At 42.6% G+C, this 26,219-nt stretch overlaps 1 protein-coding gene across 2 annotated transcripts in view; it reads left to right on the forward strand.

Annotated features, from left to right (window-relative positions):
• The first annotated feature begins 7,265 nt into the window (after window positions 1-7,265).
• The window catches only part of LOC137433413 (vitellogenin receptor-like), a 36,886-nt gene continuing 17,932 nt past the window's right edge, over window positions 7,266-26,219 (forward strand). For both annotated transcript variants that reach the window (XR_013624781.1, XM_078785913.1), the window contains exons 1-10: window positions 7,266-7,424; window positions 7,786-7,962; window positions 10,613-10,807; window positions 15,027-15,164; window positions 15,530-15,742; window positions 21,622-21,746; window positions 21,860-21,992; window positions 25,198-25,382; window positions 25,569-25,752; window positions 25,889-26,104. Coding sequence is in view for 1 of the 2 variants with exons in the window: in XM_078785913.1 (XP_078642039.1) it covers window positions 7,346-7,424; window positions 7,786-7,962; window positions 10,613-10,807; window positions 15,027-15,164; window positions 15,530-15,742; window positions 21,622-21,746; window positions 21,860-21,992; window positions 25,198-25,382; window positions 25,569-25,752; window positions 25,889-26,104 (1,645 nt within the window). In the remaining variant the exon portion in view is untranslated. The remainder of the gene's footprint in view (window positions 7,425-7,785; window positions 7,963-10,612; window positions 10,808-15,026; window positions 15,165-15,529; window positions 15,743-21,621; window positions 21,747-21,859; window positions 21,993-25,197; window positions 25,383-25,568; window positions 25,753-25,888; window positions 26,105-26,219) is intronic.

A 26,219-nucleotide genomic window follows, 5' to 3' on the forward strand; every position in this document is an offset into this window, starting at 1 on the left:
GACATCTGCAACCGCTGTCAGGCCCCACACTAAATAAAACATATCATGGAAGACTGCGCAGTCTTGGCTTCACATAGGCAAGCGCACAGCATTGGATGAGAGGGATCTCTGGTTTGCTCCTTTGAGATCGATCGGCTATTCCTGTGCCGCTGGTCTGTTCAACCAGAACTGACTGGGACAACACAACAACGACAACACATTATATTAGTTATTCGTGCCTGTTGTTTGTGTCCTTTATGCCTTCCTTAAAACAGTAAGTCTCCTGTTTGGAATGATTTTCAATTTGGTTTGACTGTCAGACAGGCAGACAGTAAAATATTTATCTCACTCATCTATGCGCAGGTGTGATCGGGACAAATTCAGAGCCAAAAAAAAATTCAGAGCCGAAGTACTGAGCTATTGCTGGCACCATGGCCAAATTCCTGCTTTAACCAGGAAAGGGCCTTCACCAGCTGGATTACATCAGTGGCACAGCTGCAGGCTCAGCCAATGATGCAGTCTTGTGCTGCATACAAATGAAGAAGACAAAAGTGTGCTGGTTGTGAAATGGTGTGTTGCCATGGTTTGTGTGTAGTTACTGGGGCATGCATACACAGTGCAGTGTGTACTGGGAGAGTAAACGTGCTTTTCCGACTTGGGTGTGTTCTTGCCTTTCGCTCCTAAATGCTGATGATACGTCACAATTGTCGAGGAGTTTGACGCATCTCTCGGTATGTTTGGTGTCCATGAGGATTCTGTCACAGTGCCCAGCCAGATGAGGACTGGGAAGATTTTGCCAATTGTTTGGAACAATAGTTTAACACAAACAAGATGGCGCCAGCAGAGGATGCTGATTGGCTCCGGGCCGTTCTGTCCACCATTTGTGGCAACACAACGTATAACCTGATGAAGGAACTAATTTCCCCCTGATAAACCGAAGGACAAAACCTACGATTAACTTGTCAAGATCGTGGCCAAACACTACAAGCCGAAAACTGGGAAAATCGTATCCTGGTACAAGTTCTACGTGCACCGGAGGAAGGAAGGTTAGTGAGTGTCTGAGTTTGTTGTTGACTTGTGTCGGCTTGCTGAACATTATGAATTTGGTGCCACAATGGACAAGATGGTAAGGGATTGTTTAGTCATTGGCATCAACAAGGAAACGATCCTCCGTGAATTTTTGGGCAAACTCGATCTTGCTGAAGTTGTGTCAATCTCCGGTGCCTGTATGACTACGGATGAGGGCCTACGTGTTATAACCAGCAGGTAGCAAAACTTCCAGTCGAGTTTGTTTCATGTAAATAGACTGAACTCCTCATCGTCATTTGAGAAGCTGAGTAAACCTCAGTGTCACCCATCTGCTGAACACAACACCTCATTTCAGAGTGTGAGCTCTTCTGTGCCGAAACGTAGCAGCAGGTCATCTAGCTCTCCAACAGGAAAATCATGCTGGTGTTGTTGTGGCAGTTACTTACTCCACCTGTGTCGTTTCAAACATTGTTTTTGTCATAACTGCAGAAAACCTGGTCGCCTATGCAAGATTGCCAATTGTTTGGAACAATAGTTTAACACAAACAAGATGGCGGCAGCAGAGGATGCTGATTGGCTCCGGGCCATTCTGTCCACCATTTGTGGCAACACAACGTATAACCTGATGAAGGAACTGGCATTCCAACGTGGTCCGACTCACCACCTAATCAAATTGGCTGCACCGGTGACCGGTGGTGAAGCATCACCTACTGCTTCCGAGTATGATTTGCTCAGTATTCTGGGCAAAAGCAAACCCATTGTTCTGGATGTTGAGCTGAATGACATTCTGGTGGCTATGGAACTGGACCAGTCAATCCAGTGGGGATAGCCAGTCAATCATGAACCCAGAAACGTTCAAAAGTCTCTTTAGGCAGAAAATTAAGAGGCCAGAACTTAGACCTGTGAACGCCAAGATGTGAACTTATACCAATGAACTGATACCTGTGATTGGTAGTGCTGATGTGGAGGTCACCGACAATGATGTGCCATGGAAACTACCCATGTTGATCATACAGGGCAATGTTCCTGCACTATTTGGGCGTAATTGGCTTGAATCAATCAAGCTTGATTGGCCTGGGATGTTAATGGCAATGCCATTCTTGACAAATACCCCTCATTAGTTGAAGGTGGTGTCAGCACCTTTGAATGTGTTGAAGCCAAAATACATGTGGATGAGAGTGCTTAGCCAGTTTTCTGCAAATCTAGATCTGTAACTCACGTGATGCGTCCTGGAGTCCAGGAAGAGCTCGACCACCTGCAAAAGGAAGGTTTTATCAGACCTGTTGAGTTCAGTGATTGGGCATGCCCAATGTTCATGGCATTAGCGTCTGACGGTAGGGATAGGATTTGTGGTGATGACAAAATAACAATCACCAGGTATTCCAAGACCATTATCCTCTGCCCAGGCAGCTGACTTGTTTGCTACACTTTCTGGTGGAGAGACGTTTATCCGCCTTGATTTGGAATCTGCTTGCACTCAGGTGGCACTGGATGAGGATTCCACTACGTATACACGTTGTAACACTCACAAGGGGGTGTTTGGGTATAATCGCTGTCCTTTCAGCATCAAATCTCCCGCTGCCATATTTTGAGGTAACATGGAGAATCTGCTTCGTGCGTTGACCTTCCCTGGCTCAGGACAATTCCACTGAGTCTGAACACTTGTGTAACCTTGAGGCGGGTCTCAAACGTCTTGTCGAAGCTGTTAAGGTGAAACGTGACAAGTGTAGATTTACGTTACCGGAAGTTGAATTTACCGGTTGTATTGTCATGCTGATGGAACTTAAGGCCCAGCAAGTCCAAAACTGAGGCTATCCATGATGTTCCTACTCAAACACTACGGAGCTCCAACCTTTCCTGGGTATGTTGACCAATTACTGTAACTTTCTTCGGAATCTGAACACTGTTCTTGAATCTTTCCGCAAACTCCTTCATAAAGGTGTTGAATGGTAATGGTGCACGCAGTGTATGTAGTAAGGCATTTGCTGAGGCAAAGCGGTTGCTGTATTCATTTACAGTATTGATGTACTCAATGATCATTGATAACCATGAATATGTAAACGAAGTTTAGAAGTTTATAGACTGCTGTGACGTCATTATTTAGTTCTTAATGTCAACAAGACAAAGGAAATGATTTTGATTTTCGACGGCTAGAAGGTGATCATGAACCTCTGATCATTCACGACCATAGTATAGAACAAGTCCCTGAACACAAGTATTTGGGGACAATGATTGATAACAAATTTAAATGGAGCAAGAATTCCCAAGTGTTAGCCGAATTCCCAAGTGTTAGCCGAATTCCCAAGTGTTAGCCAAATTTCCAAGTATTGGTCAAATTCCCAAGTAGTGGCCGAGTTTCCAAGTGTTGGTGGAATTCCCAAGTGTTGGTTGAATTCCAAAGTATTGGCCATATTCCCAAGTGTTGGTGGAATTACAAAGTGATGGAATTCCCAAGTGTTGGCCAAATTCCCAAGTGTTGGTGGAATACCCAAGCATTGGCCGAATTCCCAAGTGTTGGTTGAATTCCAAAGTATTGGCCATATTCCCAAGTGTTGGTGGAATTACAAAGTGATGGAATTCCCAAGTGTTGGCCAAATTCCCAAGTGTTGGTGGAATATCCAAGCATTGGCCGAATTCCCAAGTGTTGGTTGAATTCCAAAGTATTGGCCATATTCCCAAGTGTTGGTGGAATTACAAAGTGATGGAATTACCAAGTGTTGGCCAAATTCCCAAGTGTTGGTGGAATACCCAAGCGTTGGCCGAATTCCAAAGTGTTGGTGGAATTCCCAAGTGTTGGTGGAATTCCAAAAGTGTTGATGGAATTCCCAAGCGTTGGCCGAATTCCTAAGTGTTGGCCGCTAAAGCACACCAAAGATTGTACTTTTAAAGGAAAACTAAAGAGTTTCATGTCGACAATTGCATTTTGATTCTTTTTTACCACTCCTTGGTTCAAAGTATTTTATCTTTCAATGTGATTTGGTAATTAGTCGAAGGAAAATGTGAACAAACTGGAAAGACCCATGAAGATTTCCCAGCATGTGATACGAAGAGACATCCGTCAATGTGTACCTTGTAGATGGCGCAGAAGCGCGCCATGTTGAAGATCCACAAAATAATGGAAGACCCATGACATTCACCGTTGCTTTTGTTTTAATCCATCAGACCTTCACAGGACAGCGGATAAGCTCTCATATTATGACAATTGTGCATTTCATTAGAAAAGCATGAAATTTCTAACATAGTTAGTGCATACCATAAGGTTTATTTTCAGATGTGGAGGGAAGTCAGATTTGACCTCTGAGGACCGTGAGAGGTCAAATCCAAAATGGCCGCCAGTCCACCGGGTCTGATGTTCAAACGCGCTTAATTCTGGAACCAAACAGTGTAGAAAAACATTATAGGTGTCATTTCCAACTAAATTGGGGATGCCCATTCATTTGGTGATACTTTTGAGATCGCCAGAACTCAAGAACACGCACTTAGGTCAAGGTCAAGGTCAAATTGCGTTAAATATCTATTTTTATGATACTGCAGTTGGAACTGCTATTGGAAAAAGTTCATTTGAACTTTTAAAACTTTATTTTTTCAGGTACAGGGACAGGTACAGAACACCCAAAGACCAGAAATGATGAAAAAAAGTGTTTACACTGCAAGGAATGAGGCAATAACCTCTGAAAAAATAACTGTAGTTAACCAAGTATGTCCACAAAAGCTTACATTAAATCAAGTGCAATGATGAAAATTGGTAATGATCAAAATCTAACAGTCTCTAGAACAGAAGCACAGTGCAGTGCACTTGAGTGCAGCTTTGGCACACTTGCAGCGTCCAGTGCACCCTTTCTTGCAGCCACAGTGGATCAATTCATGGCACGATTTTTATGCTTCAGGGAGAGTGGTCCAAAGAGGCTGCCACCCAGTTGTCTCCTTTGTCCAGCCCCAGTCAGATGGGTCTGGCATCTCTGGATCCATGACCAATTCCTGGTTCCAACAGTTGGCCTGGTAGCAAGTGCGCTTGATGTGCTGCTTGAGTGCTGCCTGAGTTGGAGGAATGTTCTCTAGAGTTCTACACTTCTGTGTGAAGAGCTGTTTCCTGGCATCATTCACTTCCGTGCTCTCACTGGTTCTATCGTACATCAGCACCACAAATCGCTATAGCAGTAACTTTGAGCCTTCACTGACCTCACTTGGCATGCCTAGGAGGTCATTGAAAGCATCATTCACCTCTGGGAAAGACTTCGAAGTTTCCCAGGCAGTCTTCTTTCCTCTGCCAGCGAATGCAGATACAGTATCACACCCGGTGAAAGCGTGAAAGACTGGGAGAGTCAGACACTGTGTTGGATTCCATGTGGCAACCATTTCGTGAACAGCTATGTACCGAAAACTTGACCCGACACGAAAGGCAACCCACAGCTCATCAGGTGCTGTCTGGCTGAATGAAGCCACAGCCAGTACCACCACATCAGTATCAACGGTACGTATGGTCACCTTCTTACACCCCTTTGGCACAGCATCTGTCACATGCAGAAGAAGACGTGTGTCAGCCTCCTCTTGCGAACATGGGGCAAGGTGGGCCAAGTATGACTCAGCAGGAGAGCAGAGGACTTCATTTCCATCTGTTGCATAGAGTTCCTTGCGCTCGGCTAGAGGAAGATGAACAGCTTCGCGTGACAGGAGAGCAAAGAATTCGGTTTTGTTCTCATCGACCCGAAGGAAGTCCTTCCAGTTCTTTGGCATCACAGTAGAAGGAGCCACCCTTTTCCTGGTGCCCTTTCCCCTCCTCTGTCTGGTTGAGGCTTTCAGTCTGGCAGGTAGGTATACATCCCAGACAAGGTCGATTCGGCTGCTTTTCTCGAGTTGAGCAGAGATGTATGGTGCAAACACTCTTTCTCCATACTCTTGATGTTCCAGGATTCAGCATTTGAACCACAGCTGAACCATCAATAATTGTTGCATCAGCCACAGGCGCACTATTGTTTTTGAGCAGATCTGATTCCAGGCAGTGAATATTCAGATCTGGCGATCTCAAACGTATCACCAAATGAATGGGCATCCCCAATTTAGTTTGAAATAACACCTATAATGTTTTACTACACTATTTGGTTCCAAAATTAAGCGCGTTTCAACATTAGACTCGGTGGACTGGCGGCCATTTTGGATTTGACCTTCCACGGTCCTCAGAGGTAAAATCTGACTTCCTTCCACATCCGAAAATAAACCTTATGGTATGCACTAACTATGTTAGAAATTTCATGCTTTTCTCATAAAATGCACAATTGTTGTTGTTATCCACTGTACTATGGCCCAGAGGGGGGAACAGTATTCCATTGAGCTGTGGATGAAAGCCTTGTACGTGGTGAGGAGCTCAGGTGTGCCAAGGAAGGACTTTGCACGACGGAGGATGCCCAGTCGGCGACTGGCTTTGGAGGCCAGCTTGGAAATGTGGTTTTCCCAGGAAAGATCATGGCAGATAGTGAGACCCAAAAGCTTGAGCGACAGAACTTCTTGGAGAGGATTGTTGAGAAAGTAGATGGGAGGGTTTTCCAGTCGGTCTTTTCGGAGAGACATAGTAAGAGTGTGAGATTTGTCAGATTGGAAAACATGTTCCACTTCAGGGGCGGATCCAGGAATTTCAAGACGGGGGGTGGGGGGGGCATGAAACTATAGCGCTGGGGAGGGGGGGGGGTAAAGGGGCGTCTGGGGGTCCTCCCCCAGGAAATTAAAAAAAAAAGATCGTCAGAAACGGCATTTCGTGCGTTCTTGGAAGTTGCTGCAGTTCCTTGCGTTCTTCCCTGGTCCAACAGTTCAGCAGATTCGCACCGCCTGCACCCTCATCCTGGATCGAGGGGGGGGGGGGGGGGGGTGCGCACCGCCTGCACCCTCATCTTGGATCCGCCCCTGCACTTGTTTGCCCAGTCTGTGATTTTGTCCAGTTCTGCAGAGAGTGAGGAGGCTGCAGACTGCCGATCTGAGGGATGAGGAGTGGAGCGGCAGAGAGTGGGGTCATCAGCAAAGACTTGAGACGCGTTCGTCGACCTTCGCTGGATCAAGATCATTCATTCATTCATTGAGTCATTCATTCAGTCATTCAATTCAGTCATTCATTCAAACAATCATTCAATCACGTCTGAGGGGAAAAACTTTCTGACACGCCCACGTGTTTCCATCGCAGGTGTGCGTCGTTTCCGTGCAGTTCCCACTTTGGTAGGTACAAAAAAGTCAAACGAGGAGGAAGAATCTCGAGTTATTGTATTGTTAGTGCCACGACCCGGGGCGGTTTAGGGTTCAACGTGTTGGAGTTTTTTGTAATTTGGTTTGTCCATATCGCTGATGTTCCATCATGTCGTCCATTACTTTCTGGTTCCTTTGTCTGAGTCTCTCCTGGAGTCAGTTCCAAGTAACTCTACCAGACTATCCACGTGTGTATATACCTTTGGTACTTGCTCCATGTGCGGGCGATTCAATCTCGAACCCAATTTTATTTTTATGAGCCTCGATATACGAATACGATATACACATAAATGAGCGGAATTTATTTTTTATATTACAACGTGTAATGTGATTGTAATCAGTCATAAGTGGCGCCAAAAAGTTAAATGCAACTTAGTAATGTTTGACATTCCATACAAGTTGTTAATAACAATTGTACCCTAGTTATGTTTACAGATAAACAAAGTAATGCTGAGTTTGTCAAAGTTAATAAAACTTTATAAGAATGCAGAACGTTTTGATTATTGTAAAGGTGGGACAACTGTGTGTTGTTGTTGTTTTTGTGTTCAGCTGTGAATGTGACCGGCGATGACAATTCCACGCTGAATTCCTCATCCGTGCCCCCCTCGAGTTCACCGATTGTGCTGTGCGAGCAGTTCACGTGTCGTGCGCATGCGCAGTGCGTGCCGCTCAGTGCTCTGTGTGATGGTCGCACGGATTGCTCCGATGGAAGTGACGAGCTAGAATGTAAGCACTGGCAGGTTTGATGGCGGGTATGCCCGTCAGTTCCGTTGGATCTTCGGATGCCGACCGGTTTGTTATTATTGGTTAATGTACGAAGTTGCGTTGAGGATGTGATGTTTATCCTGGTGCTTTTTGAAAATTTAAAACTGGGCGGTGTATTTTGATCTGCTGTCTGTCATATATATATATAGGTGTGAAGAAATTTGCCAAACTTGGTAGTTGTGAGTTGTGGCCACCAGGTGGCACCAAGGTGCTGTTTTGTTTAAGAATCGGGTTGGGATAAAGCGCCATATGTCGTCCCCTTCACCCGATACTTTATTGCATTGTGAAACGCCCTCATGCGTCCAAAGTACAATTGGCATGTTCGTAGTTGTACGAACAGGACACCACAGGTGCGAGACTATCATTTTTTTGACCCCGTCCGTTGGGGCCCTTTAAAAAATTTATTTATTTATTTATTCTATTTATTAATTAAACCCATCTGGGCTTTTGGCTGGTGAGCTTGTGCGATCGAGCAACGTCCATCGATAGACAGGTCGTCAGTCTGTATAAACATTTCAGCCATTATCGCTTGAACCAAACACTGTTCCCTGTTTTGATGAAACATGTCCATGAGCCAGGTGCATCCTCGCTCTCCCCCCCCCCTCCCCCACCCCCACCAAAAAAAATATTTGCCCTTTGAAACTACCCACACGATTTCGATGAAATTTCACCACAACCTTCGTACCTGTGATTAACCAAAGTTTGTTCACGACATTAAAAACAGTAGGGGCTGTGGTTAGTGTATGTATTTTGCCAAATACAATAGGTATTTCATTTCAGTTACACATTTTATGCGTCGTCCACACCTAAGTGATTCGCTGGGTCTGAGCCCAGGGCCATTGCCCCTACTTTTTAAAACTCCATTTGGTCAATCCCGGTGGAACTTTTGCCATCTTTCAACTTTGCTTTAGGTGGAAAGCACGAGTTTGACTTGCTGCAAATCAATTGAGATTAAAGAATTGTGCATGCTGCTTCCTTGCTTGACTAGGCATATAAAAAGGATTTAGTACGGACAAAAAAAAAACCCACGTTGGCAATACTTCTACAGGCTTTGTTGGGTGCATGTTCACAGTCGGAGAATGTTGATTTAATTGTAGATGAGAAGGTAACCAAAGCCATCTGCACATTTTCTTTGACCAGAGACACCATTAGGAGGCATAAGTCGTTATCTATAACCAGGTTGTACGCATTGCACTTTAACTGGTTCATTTAAATGGTTCATTGTTGACGCGAACATTTAGCATAAACCAGCGTCTCGATGCAATCTCCACTTAAATGGCGACAGTTTAGAGACTTGCAGTACTTCATAGGATTATTTATTTGAAGTACTGCAAGATTATTTGCTAACTGGTATCCTCACCCAGGTCGTACTATCCTCCAACTGAAATATCACATTCCCAGCTACGCCGATGTTAGACTTTGGGTCTTGTTTTTTCTGTTTTGTTTTTTATGTTAAGGGTACTGGTGAACTGGTATTTGGTATTTTTTTTTTTGGTATATTTGGTAACGGTACTGGTATTTTTATGTACTGGTGAACAGGTGTTTTTTTTTTTTTTTTTTAAATTTATATAGCTGAACAGTTTCCTTATAGTCTTATAAACAAGAATCATGCTATTAGAGGTCATAGAAGTACCCCTAAATATTGAAAAATTCAAATTTCAATTCAATATAATATTTTGCATGAAATTTGTTATAACTTGGGAAATGCATCATTCTTTTGGGCTGAAATTTGGACAGGATATTCAGAATGTCACTTCCTTTAAAATGATGAAGGCTTTTGTTTATAGGAGTAGCCATTGTGGATTTATTGAAGGACAACCAAGTTTTATCTGGTAATTGGCATAATTAGCTAATTAGTGAACATTTGACATAATTTCACAAAATCCTCATCAGGTAGTAGAGTAACACGTATAATACATGTACCAAGTTTTGTGTGAAAAGAATGATAGGTGACATAGAAGATAGAAGTAGAAATGTGTTGTTTTTCCTTGTTTTTTATTGACGGTCTAATTTATGCAAATTATATGCATGTAATATGACAGAAGCGTTGAAACTGGTCTGAGTTAAAGCCAAGATTATATCTTTCAAGAAAAACTGAAAATTAGATATTAACTTGACTTTGTTTTTGTGTAAAGGCCTCTCAAAGGTACCTATGTAGTTTTCTCAATTTTTCACCAGGACTACACCCTTAAACCTCCAACTTAACCACTTGATCCAGAATTTTTAGGTCATCTGACTTGTTCCATTGAAGTTTTGAAAAGTTTAATTTTTTTTGTAAACTGCTTCTGTATCCATCTTGTCTACTCCTCACTCTTCCTTCCCCACATCCCTTATTTGACGAGGTTTTCCCTCAACCCTACTGTTTGTGTCCTCGTCCCCCTCACCCATTTATTTTGTTCGGTGTTCTAGCTTTTCCACGGGCCTTGACTTTATATAGGAAAAAATAATTGTGGTTACATGGTATCTCTTCGGGCGTTTATTGGACTTGAAACTGGTTTGTGGTGGCATTATTAACGACTGGTGGGGGTGTTCCACTCTGGAATTTATCTTGAGCTAAATGGTTTTCATACATTTGCTTTTTGGATAAAGGAAAAATGCATTTTGGTTGCAGGCCCTGCTTCAACACTTGATACGACCAGCAGCCACCCCCCGACATCAACCTCGTCGGCTCCTCGTACCAAGGCTCTGACCTTTCAGTGCAGCCATAACCAGTTTGCTTGTGCTTCACGCACACATTGCATCCCTTTGAGGTGGCGCTGTGACAGCAATGTGGATTGTGCTGATGGAAGTGATGAGAGAAACTGCCGTATGTAACGTCTAATAGCACTTTTTTTCTTCCATAAATTTGTAATCCCTTTACAGACATGCCCTGTGCCGGTTGCTTATTTGGCATGTTTCCTATTTGAGTACAAAATGCCAATCAAGTGGCAGCTTTATTTGGTGAAAATTAAGGAATTGGCAAGTTATGACATTCTGCCAGCATTGGTGTGCAACCTGCCCGTTTATTGCTCGGGTGAAGATTGCTTGTGAGCATAGTCTCCAAGGCAATTCTAAATTTCATGTCAGGAAATTACCTGTATAGAGATATCCCTCTTGCAGAAGTTTCTCCAACAAAATGGTTGAGGTTGTGGGTAGAAATGCACAATCGAGGGATGCACAAAGCACCAATCCCTTTATATGGGAAGGTTTCTCTGTATGCAACTTTAACATAGGGACTGAAAACATGTTTCTCTGCCTCTCCACTGCCCCCCCCCCCCCTCATTTTAATTTATATGCCGTTCTGGCTAAACGTCGTCGAAGCAGTTGAACCTGTCATGTATCACAATCTGGATGCTCTACCTTTACATTTTTCATTCAGTATGAAACACAAACAACCTGATTGTTAAGATGACCATCAAATATCGAAAGCCAAGGCGTTACAGGTCTTCCAACGACACAGTACTTGTAGGCCTTAGGATTCATGCCTTCATGGCTCGCCTTCAGGCGGCTTCGGAAAAATTAGTCCAGGTTTCTTGATACAGTAGTATCGTTTTTGTAGTAATAATAACGTTAACAACAATATAGTAAATACTAGCATGGCACTCGGTAGAGCGCATACCTCTGCCAGGCTGAGCAGTTTGTTTTGTATCCCATTGATGGGCTGGATCTGGATGTGGACCTGAACCAAAATGTAATCTGCTTGTTCTTGTCACCTAACCAACAACTACAAAGTTTAGTCATAACTCGTCCATAACTTTTTAAAATATGTTGTATGTCGCTTTTCACCCAATCTCTCAATGGTGAAGAATCACTTGAAAATTAAATAATTCTCATATCCGAATCCATATTCATTTATTCACCAAAATCGAATCAGTTACTCCTTGTCACACACAACCTGTCCTCCAAATTTCGTCCAAATCCGTCCATAACGTTTTGAGATATCCTGCTATATGTTGGTTTTAGCCCAATCACTCAATGGTGAAGAAGCACTTAAAATATTCTAATAGCCAGATCTGGATATGATCTTCACCAAAATTGAACCAATGCGTTCGTCACAGACCCAATCTCCAAGTTTCGTCTGGACCCGTCCATAACTTTTTGAGATATCCTGCTTTATATCATTTTTGGTCCGATCTCCCAATGTTAAAGAATCATTAAAAAAATTTTTATACCAGCCGGATCCAGATCTTCACCAAAATCTAATCATTTTGTCCGTGTCACATACACTACCCCTCTGCCAAATTTCGTCGAATCCATCCACAACTTTTTGAGATCTTGCTCACAGACAGGGGTGAAAACACAACCTCCATCCACCTTCTGTGGTGGAGGTAATAACTAACACTAAAATACCAATGTCGTGACTGCAAAGATGATTAATTAATAAGTGGTGTATGGTACTGATAACAGTGGGAGTAAGGAATTGACCAATATAACACTGTATCCCTGCGCATCGTAAGAGGTAACTTAGGGTTGGCGTCGGGAAGGGCATCCGGCCATAAAAGTCTCAAACAGGGAACCATGATGATTGTCATGGGGCCCGCAAGGCTAACCCCTACACTAGCAGGGAAAATGGCCTTAAAACGATCATTCAATAAAGTAACTTTTTCGTAATAATAACAATTACGGTTTTGCGAAGCCCGTTCCCTTACCAAGGGGAGATTAAGCCCCTTGTTCTCCTTGGGTCTTTGAACCGCGAGACAGTCGCCACTTCCGGGCAGACGTGGAAAAGGGTCTCGGGACAATTTTCACATGTACCGAAGTACCCACGCCACCGCGGCAGCGGGGATAGAGTCTCGCACGAACCACGCGTAATTGAGTACACCCGTGCGGATGGCGTACCACGTTGTCTGTGCTGTTACCTTGCTATTGGCACCCAATCAGAGCGATCTAATTCGTACCATGCTAAGTCAATGATGGAAGGGACGAAACTGTCGAATCAAAGGAATAACAGATTTAATTATTATTTACACAATGTACAATGGTAGAAGAAGAAGAGACACAGGGCAGTCTTAAGCAGTCTTACTTAAAATCCCAGACAATGGGCCCACTTACACACAGGCACATGGATGGAGAATGTTCGCGCGTTGAACTCCCCTGCTTCAGTCGCTCCAGGAACAGCTCACCCGGTCGTGGCCCTCTGGCAGTCACCGCACATCCCGGCGAAGGCAGGCAGGCGGGAAAATCCTTGCGGCGCGTATCTCGGCAAAGGCAGGCAGAAGGTAATACGCACGTCTGTGGCCCGGTGCGGCTGTCTTTCACAGCGCGATTAATACAACTGATGTTCCGGTCTCAACTCGTAACTCACACAGCGCGACTCGTCTGCACTCCTCGGGGATCTGACTCCAGCTCAACTGAGAACTGAACTAAGCACATCCCTTCTCACCACTGACCTGCCGTCCCCGAACTCAACTGAGGTGGGTGCTCCGGGCACAGGGTTATATTGCCACGCCCTAGCCTGCATCGAATGTTCCAAACCCCGCCTCTTGCCGCAGCAGTAAGCCACTCCCCTTGAGCCCTGATTGGCAGCTCGTTCTTACCGTCGGCTCCTCCTCAGCCTTCCTTTGGCCTTGATCGACTTGTTCAGGCCAGCCTCGTGGTATTTCGTGCCAAAACCAAAAACAATCGAGGCATCGTAAAGGCACCTAATTTCCATTGGCCTACTCAACGCAAAACTAACACAGGAAAGGTCTACGCTTACATTTACTAAGAAATAACTGAGCTTTAAGTGAGGCTACATGTTGTAGTGTAACTAAACTAAGAGGGGAAAATTACCCTTTATTACAAAACCACAAAACCGCAACAATAACGTTAATAATTGTAGTGTAAATATATTCGTAACATTGTCACTGAAAGGTTACTGGATTGAAGCGGTTTGGTTTATGAATCTATTGTAAGCGGTGCACGGTACTGATAACCGTGGGATAAGGAATTGGCTTCTGTTTCTTATTAGTCGTATCGTTTTCATAATAATAATAACGTAACGCTAATATTATAGTAAATCTAATCCTAACAATAATCCCTTCATCGTTACTGGAGGTTAAATGTCATATCACAATCGCTATGCGATCTACCTTTGTTTTTCATTTAGTGTGAAACACAAACAACGCGAGAATGTTAAAATGTTATCGAAAGCATACGTGTCATGGGTTTTCGAACGACTACGTATAGGCCAATAATACTGTAAGTAACATTCTTTATTAAAGCGGTGTATTTCAGAACCCACAATATTATTGCCAATGGCCAAGAAGGACTTTTATCATTGAATATAATAAATTGTACCGCAATGACCTATTGATACTATACTAATTGCCTATGCACTGCCCAAACAAAGGGAGGGTTTTCCGTGGAACTCTGTTCCACGGGTCCCTGCTAGTACCATATAAAGGGGCTTCTTTTATGCCCATGGCGTTTTTCTCAAGATTACCTAAAGAATCCACTGCTCTAATTAGTACTATCGTATTTCTTCTATGACGTTTGTTTCTTATCGAAGCTGCTGCCCGGGCAACATTCCACCGGCACAAGCTGCAATGCCGTGTGGTCAGTCCCATATTAGACTCCAGAGAACTCAGTGGATGCAACCAATGTGGTGTTGACTGACTGCTCAGACTTTCTTGAAACCTCTATCAACCATCACTAGTGTTTGGCAGCAGTTGGTACCATCTGGTGTTGTGCAAATTATACATTTGTTAAAACCATTGCATATGCTGTAGGTAAATGCACCTTGAGTTTGTGCTTCCAATATTTGATCACTGCAAATTTCTGGTCAAAGGATAATCTGTTATATTGTGCTTAACGCTTCTCGAATGCAGCAACTTTAGGACTCTTCCTTTCATCGTTTATTAATATTTTGCTTTATAAATACGGCCTCGGTTTGTTTCGAGCACGTTGTTTTCAAATAGTGTCAGTTGCTATATCCTTTTTGGTGAAATGACCAGCTGATTGCATCAACTTGGTTATACAGTATCTAATCAAGAGCATTGCTTGGTTTCTTACTAATGTTGATTGAAGACTATTTTAACCCCACTTCCCCACTCTTGTATGATCAGCCCTGGTTTGCTGGACAGATGAAATTCCGTGCTTGGACAAAAGCCATTGTGTGCCACAAATTTATGTTTGTGATGGTGAGGCTGACTGCAAAGATGGTTCTGATGAAAGGGATTGCTTCATTGACTGCAACGTTGCTGGTATAGTTTCTTCTGCAGAGGGAGAGGGGTGTCATGGATTTTTCTTGTTTTTGAAAGTCTCCTATTTTTGCTTTCTCTTTTAATCTGATTTGTTTTGCCCAGAAATAAATGCTTGCATGTCACTTCGTTAACTTAAGTTTGTTTTTTTTTGGTTGCAATAAAGATAGTCTCTTAATAATAATAATAATAATAATAATAAAAAAAAGAAAAAAGAAAAAAAAAGAAAAAAGTATTGGCCGATTTTTTATATATATATTTTTTAACCTCATCTGAGTAACCAGTCTTCTCTACCAAAGTGGAATCTATCAAGTTGGCAGTTTTATTAACCAGATTTTTCTGCTAAAGCCCTGTTTTGTCCCACCCAGATGCATTCCGATGCGAAGATGGTTCAGTTTGTGTACCTTCATCACGCAGATGTGATGGTGTGGTCCAATGTGCAGATGGTTCAGATGAGGTTGATTGTGGAAATGTGGATCCCTGTGACTTCCGCTGCAATGGTGGTGATTTTTGCATTCCTGCTGAATGGCGCTGCGATGGCACACCTGATTGTGATGATGGTCAAGATGAAAAGGGCTGTGGTTAGTGAATATGTATTTCCCCCATATAGAAGTATTTTGCCAGATTATTCTGGACTGTCAGTATGGTTTGCATTTTTGAATGTTGCCATGTTAAACACCTATTCTGAGTAAGCAAATATTGTTGGACTTGTGAATAGGCTTGTAATGAGGCCCTATGTATACAGGCTTTAATGTCCCCCATTGTCCAAAAATATTTCACTTCCCACTCCTTGCCTCACAATCTTGTAATTCTCCAGGTCCCCTCCTGCGCCTGCCCCCTTGGTCAATAAAGGACGGTCAGAGGCAAATGTATCGGGTACCCAAATGGCCTTTCAGGGATAAAATGTCTGAAATGCTAATCTACTATATAAGCCGTTGGTGTGTTGCCATTTTTCTCAGAGATGGCTGAACGTATCTTCGTCAAACTTTCAGAGATTCATCACTGAGTGCCTGTGAGTGTTTTAGGCAAAAACAAAAAAAAACAATTTGAAGAAATTTTTTTTTTCGTTTTTTGGGATTTAAAAGAACAAATCGCTCTATTGTGCCGAAGCATTTTTGATTGACAGTTATATACAAGTACACATTCTAATAAATAAATACAAAACCTTTTTTTTTTTTTTTTTTTTTGTATACTGAATCGAGGCTCGTGAAAGAGCTAACATTTACTTCACAAACAAATCGACCAGACAAACAAAATACACAAAAAGAGGGAGCGGAAGACAAGATAGGGAGAAAAGGGGAAGCACACAACCACAACATCCGAGAGCAGGGAGATGTGTGGAAGGGAGAGGGCCCGGGGGGAGGAGGCATGGGAAGGGGGGGGGGGAGGGAGAAGTATAAAGGACACCAAGGACTTCCAGGACAAGTTGGTATTTCAAAAAGTGGAATTGGGGTGAAATTAGCGGGGGTAGAAAGGATCAAGGTTTTGGATGGGGGATGATAAGAGATGGTGGTGAACAGCTGTTTTAAAGACTTGAAGGGTGGAGTGGGATTGAAGAGAGTGAGGGAGTTTGTTCCAGAGGTGGGAGAAAAGAGGCATGAAGGAGTGAAGGTGAGCAGAGAGTCTTGATTTTGGCAGTTTAACCAAAAGAGGGTTGCAGGCAGATCTTGTGCGACCTGTAGGAATATTTGCGGGACAGAGCCCAGAGAGCTGGGGGGGGGGGGGGCAAGGCCAGAGGAGTCGGTAGAAGACGGAAAGACCACCAACCTGCCTGCGGTGAGTGAGTGAGAGGCCCTTGGAGTTAGCTTCATCGCGGGAGATTCCAATGATTCTGAATGCTTTGGTTTCAACAGCGTGAAGGCGAGCTTGGTGTGAGGCAGGAGCACCAGCCCAGAGGGGAGAGCAGTATTCCATTGAGCTGCGGATGAAAGCCTTGTATGTGGTGAGGAGCTCAGGTGTGCCAAGGAAGGACTTCGCACGACGGAGGATGCCCAGTCGGTGACTGGCTTTGGAGGCCAGATTTGAAATGTGGTTTTTCCAGGAAAGATCATGGCAGATAGTGAGACCCAAAAGCTTGAGTGACAGAACTTCTTGGAGAGGATTATTCAGAAAGTGGATGGGAGGGTTGTCCAGTCGGTCTTTTCGGAGAGACATCGTAAGAGTGTGAGATTTGTCAGGATTGAAAGACATGTTGCACTTGTTTGCCCAGTCTGATTTTGTCAAGGTCTGCAGAGAGTGAGGAGGCTGCAGACTGCCGATCTGAGGGATGAAGAATGGAGCGACAGAGTAGAGTCGTCAGCAAAGAGATAGAGGATTTTCAAGAGAGTCAGAGACACCATTACCAGACATTTGAACACGAGTAATAAAACAATTCCAGAAGCGGTCAAAGTTGGTGGTAGTCCTTCTTCCTGCCGTCATCGTACTTTACTGAAACGTGATCAGTGGCACATTCCGCAGCATATATTCAACAAGAAGGTAAAATGATGTTTTGACATTTGTGGTGGATTCTGATTTGGATGTAATTGCTTTTCCATTATATTTGCCTGCGTTTCAAATGTGTTAATGTTTCTATTTTTTGCTTGAGCAACGCTATAAATCAAGCTATATTCCAGCTATAAATACTTAAACTTTACTCGGGGTACAAATACAACTTTGTCTGAGGGGGGGGGGGGGGGGGGTAACACAGGCTGTGGCCGCGGGGGGGTGTTGGGGACCAGGAGAGGAGCGTAAATTATCGATGTTAATGTGTACCGTGTAGCACCACCTGGTGATGGTGGCAGAGGGTATTACAATTTCCTTTTATCCCAGGGCAACACCGAGGTTAAAGCACTCTTTGCACGGGTAAATTTTTCCTCTGTCCCTTCCCCGCTCCTCAAACGGAGGAGCTTGTCAAACCCCCCCTCCCCCCCAAATATGTATGTTGTATATATTTCATATTTCCCCTTCCTCAACCCTCTCTCTCCAGCCTCCCTCCCCCCCCCCCCCCCCCCCCCCCGTCGCCTGGCAACGCTGGTTACTCCTGCTAGTACTCGATATAGAAGGTTCACAACTCCATATATAAGGTAAAATTGATGATCTTGATCAACGTTCGGGCCAATAGGGTTAAAGATGACGATTTTTCAGATGAAAATTGATTTTGGAAGTTTGACCTTTTGACCTCAAATAGTTGGTTTTCCAATTTGGTGACGTTATACAAATGATTTTAGTCTGATGAAAAATGGCGATTTTTAGTCATTTAACCTCCAGATGACCTTTGACCAATATTGATAGGCTTAACTGTGACGACCTCTACTACTTGGTGAAGTTTCATGATGATTGGTTTAGAATTGTGACCTGAAGGCGACAGACAAACAAATGAAAAATCACAAAGCGACACTTTGCAAAACAGAACAAAATAGAATGGCACTCCTTTTGACCTCAAAAATAATTGTTGAATTCAATGACCTGCTATGCAAATAGTCTTCAAATTTGAGGTTAATCGGATGTAAATTGACAGTTTCAGAAATTTGTCCTGTATTGACCTTTTGGCCGATGTTGACCTCAAAAAATAATTGGTGGTTGGTTTCAGTAAGATGATATGCAAATCATATTCAGATTTAAAGTCAATCGGATAGAAATTGAGTATTTTAGGAATTCGTAAAAAAGTGGTTGATCTTTGCCCTATGTTTATCTCAAAAATAGTTTGTGGTTGAATTAAGTTCGCTGATATGAAATTCCCATTCAAATTCCAAATCGATCAGATGAAAATTGAGGATTGTAGAAATCTGACAAAAAGTGGTTGACCATTGGCCTATATTGACCTTTTGACCTCAAATGTATAGCATTTTGTCTGACCACAAACACTACCATTTGGTGAAGTTTTGTGAAGACCGGTTTAAAATTGTGACCTGTAGGTGGGTATAAGTGAGCGGACAAACACACACAAACATGAGTGATCAACGTACTTGTCTAAAAAATTTTTTTTGTGCCAAGTCAGAATAACAAACCCAACTGACCAATATTCTTGAAAAATCTTCGATTTTGAAAGTAATAATAAAGAAAAATTAACATTTTGAGCAATGCGACCGGCGCCAATATGCTTCCTGTTACGTGCTCCTCCCCAAACCCCGGTCACGGTGTACCTCCGAGCCCCGAAAGGAGTCACGGCAGAAAGATGTTATTCTGTATGTGAAAGATCAATGGTGAAACCACACCAATTGTTACCAACAAGTATTGTATTAAGGTCACACAAGAATAACAGTACAATAACAATAGTAATCAATTGTACAACCAATATCCTTCCTATGATGGTACCATCAGTTCGTACAAGGTAACTCGCTGTGCTCCAAGTGAGTGAAACAAGAACATTCCCAATGTCTCTATTCCGGCATCAAGCCAAAGTTGGTTCTGGCTTCAAGCCAAAGTCTATCCGCTCCGATGATCATCAGAACGATGTTGTATCGAGACCAGAATCCTGCCCGGTTGACAGTCACACTGCCAAAGATGGGCGAAGGTGTCCTCAAGAAGCGACGGAGAAATCACACCTTCAGGTTATGGACGTTCGACGGCTCCCAATCGGCGAACCACAGATTTCCCACTCAAAAGCCACATTACACACACACCAATTTAACATCTAGATGTGGTGGAAATGGTTGAAGCGAGGTGAAAAACCTGGAGTGATGCAAAAAGCGGGCGCGAGTCAAAATGGCCAACGGGCTGTACTCGAGACGTAACGGCCTCCAACGATTCTCTTCGGAATCGACCGCAAAACCTGTCACGCAGGTTTATCTGTCACAGCGATAACTCTATCGCAGGAATCCCTTTCCCAGGAAACCCAGAGTTCACTCGTGACCGTCGTTCGCCAACGTTTGCTCAAGACCTCGAAGCACCTTGGCTTTCTTGTCCGACTCACTCGCTCCGCCTTCTTTTCCTCTTCTTCCTCTTCGTCGTCCGGTTCTGGTTTCATTTAAAGCATTAACTCCTTTTACCTTTTGAAAATAGTAAACTCTATTTCACTCAAACGACAACAATAATAGTACATGCAACCAAAAATGTTTACAGTGGATGAGAACCACAACAACGGAAGTGACGAATCCGTAACGCACCACATCCATGACCGGGTATATGCCCTTGACTGTCGGAAAATAAACAAGTTTCGTTTAAATCTCCAACTGTTTTCAACTATCACATTTATTTTTACCAAACATGACAGGTTTCGCATGTATTGGTGAAGCAGTTTGAGTTTTTTTTAATTTATATTTATTTATTTATATATCTGCTTTCAAGCTTAAATATTACTGCTATAAACCACATGCCAGATGACATTTGTAAAGTATCGCATCAATAGGGTAAGCTGTTTGAGAGAGATATATATATATATATATATATATATATATATATATATATATATATATATATATATATATATATATATATATGTCCCTTCAATCCAATATGGCTGCCACTCTGACCTATGGTGTCATAAATATAATATTTCAAGCCAAATGAGTCCTTGGTCATGTGCATGCAATTTCAGATTTTTAGGATGAGGCATTCAATTAAAACATTTATGGCAGGTATACCACTTCACTGATGTCATAATTAACATGCTTTTGTTCCACATTGGGAGTACTTGACAGTGGCAAATTTCAAATTTTTCCATTCGGTGGTTTCTGAGAAATTATTTTAATTTGTATTTTATTCAAGATGGCTGCCATGCCACATGACCTTTGATGGCACAATTATCATTAGAAACGTTCTACAGGTGTCACTTAACCTGAGCCCTGAGTTTCGTCTTAATTGGGCATGTTGCTGAGAAAAATGAGGTTTGGCCCAGATGGACGGCTGGACAACCACAAAACATGCCTCTGGCCACCTTTGGGGGCGGAGGCATTAAAAAATAGCCCTTTTCTCTGCAGGCATGGATCCAGGAAAATGAAGGGAGGGAAGGATGTGAGGGATAGGGAACTCGTTCTAAACTTGACCTGCTTTTGGCAACAGGTGGGCAACGAACCTGCAAGTGACCACAATTCTGTTTTAGACCATGCAAAATATCCTCGTATCAAAATTTGGTTAAAATTCAGCATTTTAATTTCTCCGTAAAGTGTAACGACCTTTCGATACTTAGTTAACAATTACTTGCTGTTACAAATGCTGCATCAACTAGAAATTGAGTATTCCAACGATAAAGGGGAAGTTGACCTGATCGAGACTGGTTTAAAGTTTGCAAGATGTTGGTATTTAAGGCCAGTGGGGAGGTTGTGTAAGCTCGTGTGCTTGGGCGTTTTTGGTTTTAGGGTGCACCTCTCGTGTATCGAGTAGGGGTGCAGAGTAGCTTATTTGGTGGCCTGTTTTGCAATACATTTAGCAGGTTTTCTTACAACTCTACTGTAATGAGGTGGTCAAATGCTGCAGCTTAAATCTAGCTCATTTGAATGAATTGTCCAAAAGGAAGCCAATAACGTTTTATCCTTATCTTCAGAGTGTGGCTATGGTGAGTGGCGCTGTGGAGGAAGCACAGACGTGGGAAGTGGCCTTCAGGATTGCATTCATGCAGCACTAAAGTGTGATGGTATTGAGGATTGTCCTGATGGCTCTGATGAGAAGGTGGGCTTGAGATGAATATAAAATGCATCTACTTGGTGTCAGACCTGCACTATAAATGCTAGCTAGTATTTCATGGATTGTTTTTTTTTTGTTTGTTTAACCTTGCTCTGCAGGACTGTCAAGATGTTGATAAAAATTGCCGGGAAAGTGAGTGGTCTTGCATTGAACATGGTCAATGCATTCCAGAAGCTTGGTTTTGTGATGAGGAGAAAGACTGTCGTGATGGAAGTGATGAAGTCAAATGTGGTGAGGCGTTTTTTCAGTATCTAAACCTGTAATGTTAAATGAAGATTTGGTGGGCATTTTGGATGAAATAATTTTTCTTTTTCATGTTGAATTATATCGTTGAAATGCCGGGTAACAAGTGCCCTATGCCTGCTTCGCCATTTCAACTACTGAGGCCCTGCTGCCAAAATCAGAATTTTTAGCATTGAGCTTTACTCTAGGTTTTGACCCTACTTCGTCTGTCCCCTACCCTCTGACCTGCCTAATTTGGTTAGACCTGTCCAGTATAGCTCATTGGGTCATCAACGTGATTGTCAATTGGAGTGGAGCAACATTCTAACAGAAGTTTGTTATGGTTGAATATCGTTTCCTCCTCCTTACTTCCTGTAAAGTTGTACTCAGTCGTGTGGTGTCATACTTTAATCCACAATTCTGCATATTTCTCAGCTGTGTCAAGGTTAGGCCTGTTAATTGAAATAAACGGCATGCTGTTGAGTGCTGACATGCAATTGGCTTCTCTGATTGGGCAGAATAGGGTTCATCGCACTAAAGCCATGTCCGTTCGCATTCAGCAGTGGACACAGGAATTGACCCAATTGTGGTGACCAGTTTGCTTCAGGATATCTCCCATATGCTGCATATCTTTGTACTCTCTCGATTCCTTGGTTTAGAACTTTGGAAACGTTTATTTTCAGTTTTGCTTAAATTCAGAATTGGAACATCCCAAACATTTTTTGCATCCTCTTCTGGACACAATGAAGGGTTCAGTACGGCGGCTTCTTCCAGGACCCTTTAATCATCAAATCTTCTTTACATGTCAACTAAAGCTTGGAATAGCCAAGTGGAAGCTTGTGTATTTTGTTATTTGGACTTCAGATGGCTTTGCAATTGGAACCTGTTTAAATGCACTGGTTCTGGAATACTCATCTTTCATGGTGCTGCTATTTATTTCATCCCTGTTCTTCATAATACCTCCAGGGCTAATGGTGCACCATTATTCTCAAGCTTGACAGTGATACGGTGTTCAACGAAACTGATTACATGTATATATTTATACATTTAAAATGCATCTTTGGTATTGTGCCCTTCTGGATGAATGTTGAGCTTTGCGTGCATGCACAGCTTTTAAAACCATGCAAGAAATGGGGGCTCCACTCCACACCGCCATTTTGATTTCTGTGCTGTTCTGGCCAAACATATCGTTGAACCTGTCATGTATCACAATCGCCATGCTATACCTTTACATTTTTCATTTTGTGTGAAACGCAAACAATCCGATTAAAATAACCATCAAATATCGAAAGCATAGACGTTATGGCTCTTACTAAAACAACATGGTACATATAGGCCTTGAGCTTTGTGCCTTCATGCCTCACCTTCAGGCTGTTTTAGACAAAGTAGCCTAGGTTTATTAATACAGCAGTGTTTTTGTAATAATAGCGTTGATACTAATATAGTAAATATAACAAGCATTCTGAGTATTGCGCTGCAATACATGTCACCTACCAAAGTTCAAAGTGCCATAACTTTGTCAAAAATGATCGATTATGAATGGTTGATGCTGGTTTTCAAACTTTATCTGAGGTATGCTGAGACATGTCACGCCTCGCCTCGTTGATAAGCCCGCAAGGTCGCTCTGTGCAGCGGCCTGCACGTATTTCACTGTGTGAATTATATAAATTATTACCAACTCACGGTCTGAGGTACCAGCGATTCAAGAGATCCTTTTTTCTTTTTTTTCCTCTGTTTAATTAACGATATCTGCCAAACCACTTGCCCTATCGCAAATTCCAAAAGGACATTTTGATAGACTGACATGCTGAACAGATCTGTGAAGTTTCCCCTCGATTGGATCAAAAATGAGGGAGGGGCTCGGTTTTAAAGGTTCATGCTTAAAAACGTCATAACTCTGAAACCATCAGTAATTTATTATATTTTTCGGTTCACGATCAATGATCGATGTGTATATATATATATGTTGCTCGGCTTGGCTCCACCCCTCCGGAAAGCATGCACTGTCATGCTGTTGACGTTCGCGAGACTAGGCTGAGGATGCACAGTGCGCTTGAGGAGAACTCGAGAATAAACAAGAGATATCCATTAAAAAAAATTTTTTTTCGTTTAATTAACGATATCTGCCAAACCACGTGCCCTATCGCAAATTCCAAAAGGACATTTTAGTGCTGAACAGATGTGAAGTTTCCCCTCGATTGGATCAAAAATGAGGGAGGAGCTTTGCTTTTGAAGGTTCATGCCTAAAAACGTCATAACTGAAACCATGTGATGCATGACGTCATGCTCACTGACTTTTTTGTTTGTCATGGGTATGCGATTCTGCCTGCAAAGTTTGGCCTCGATCTCTTCAGCCGTTGCAGAGAAAAAGGGGTTTTTGTGTTTTCACGAAAAACAATATGGCGGCTGAACCACGTGACCTGTAACGTCATTACCATTAAAATATTCTACAGACCGAGTCCATCATATGGTGAAAATTTTATCTCAATCGGTCCTATTGCGGAGAAAATCTTTTTTAAAGGAAGTTAAAACTTAAAATGGCACTGAGTTAAGGATCATCAGAATTATAAGAATTACCAAAGTTCAAAGTGCCATAACTTTGTTAAAAATGATCGAAACGTCGAAGTTCGAACTTGACCTGTAACTTATCATGAGGAAACCATGTGCCAAGTTTGAAATCATTAGCATTAAGCGTTTAGAAAAAAAGTCCGGAAAACTGTTCTTTGCATGATGGACTGACAGACAGACTGACTGACTGACCGTGCAAACCTATACTCCCCTCCGGTGTACACCGGTAGGGGACTAATAACTCTGCAATCCCTTTGTCGTTATTGCAAAGTTTATAGGTTTAAGCAGTGTATGGTTGGTTCATTGTTGACTAAACATAGAATAAACCAGTGTCTCAACGCGATCTCACTTATATTGTGACAGCCTAGACCCGAGAGACTTGGATTACTTTAAAATAATTTAATACTTGCATTATTTGCTATCTGGTATCCCCACCCAGGTCATACTATCCTCCAACTAAAGTATCAAACAAGCCTGACTATGCCGCTGTGAGACTTTCGGTCTTTTAAAAAATAATTAAAGTAAGCAGCATTATAGGATCTACCTTTTACCCAAATTTGAGAATTCATACATTGCATAAAAACTTGCATGCTTTTATTTATTTTTTCCCACATGCTTCTATTTTTTTGTTCTCTTAATTCTGCAGTTGTACCATGTCCTGTGGATTCCTTTGAATGCAGTCCTGGCAACTGCCTGAAGTGGTCTTTTTTGTGTGACAATGTGACTGACTGCCCTGGTGATATTGATGAGGGTCAATACTGCCGGAAGAGCCAGGAAATGTGCTCTCGTGGCGTTTGCTCTCACACCTGCCATGCTACACCAACTGGAAGCGTAAGTGGTAACGTTTAAATTGAAATCTCTAGTTTGGGGATGGTACGACTACTACTAAATGCTGCTGGAGCCTATGCAGGCTTGTGGAAACAAAATGATTACTTGCAAGTTCCAAGTGATATTTTTGGTCGATGTAATTTTTTATTTTATCACAAGTAGTAAAATTTGGCATTTGCAATCCGCCAGCTCTGCACTTGCCCTTTGGGTTTTGCACTTGATGTGGACGAGTTGACATGTGCTGATGTGGATGAATGTGGGGCCAAGCTCCCAGTTTGTTCCCAGAGATGTGTTAACACACCTGGTGAATTTTTCTGCTCCTGCCAGTCTGGATATGAACTACAAAGCAACAACCGCACATGCCGTGCTACAGGTGTGCAGCCTGATTCTGCATTTTGTCTTGAGCTGTCAACAATGATGAACAATATGTTTGTGAGACCCTTCAACTGAGTGGTTTATCCAGGTGAAGTGGTAGAATTTTCTTCCTGCATATTTTGCACTCTCCTTAGGTCCTGATGCAATCCTGATGTTCTCATGTCATGAGGGTTTGCTCATGCAGCATCTTCCCAAGGGTCCTGACACAGCTTTGGTTTCTTTGGCCCATCATGTGGTTTTGGCCTTGGATTTTGACTGGCAAATTGGAATTGTGATGTGGTATGAGCAGAAAGGAGGCAGACTTGGGTGGGCAAGTATCAATGGCTCTGGCAATGGCATTGTAGCCACAGGTGGGTGTTTGTAATGGCTTGACTTGTGATTTAGTTGTTTGAACTCGCTTGATTGTCTTGTGTTGAGGTTGCATGTTATTCCAGTATCCCATATTTGATGATTCTCATCTAAGCT

The sequence above is a fragment of the Myxine glutinosa genome, chromosome 10, assembly GCF_964187855.1.
Source record: "Myxine glutinosa chromosome 10, kmMyxGlut1.1, whole genome shotgun sequence".
In the NCBI taxonomy this organism is placed as follows: Eukaryota; Metazoa; Chordata; class Myxini; order Myxiniformes; family Myxinidae; genus Myxine; species Myxine glutinosa.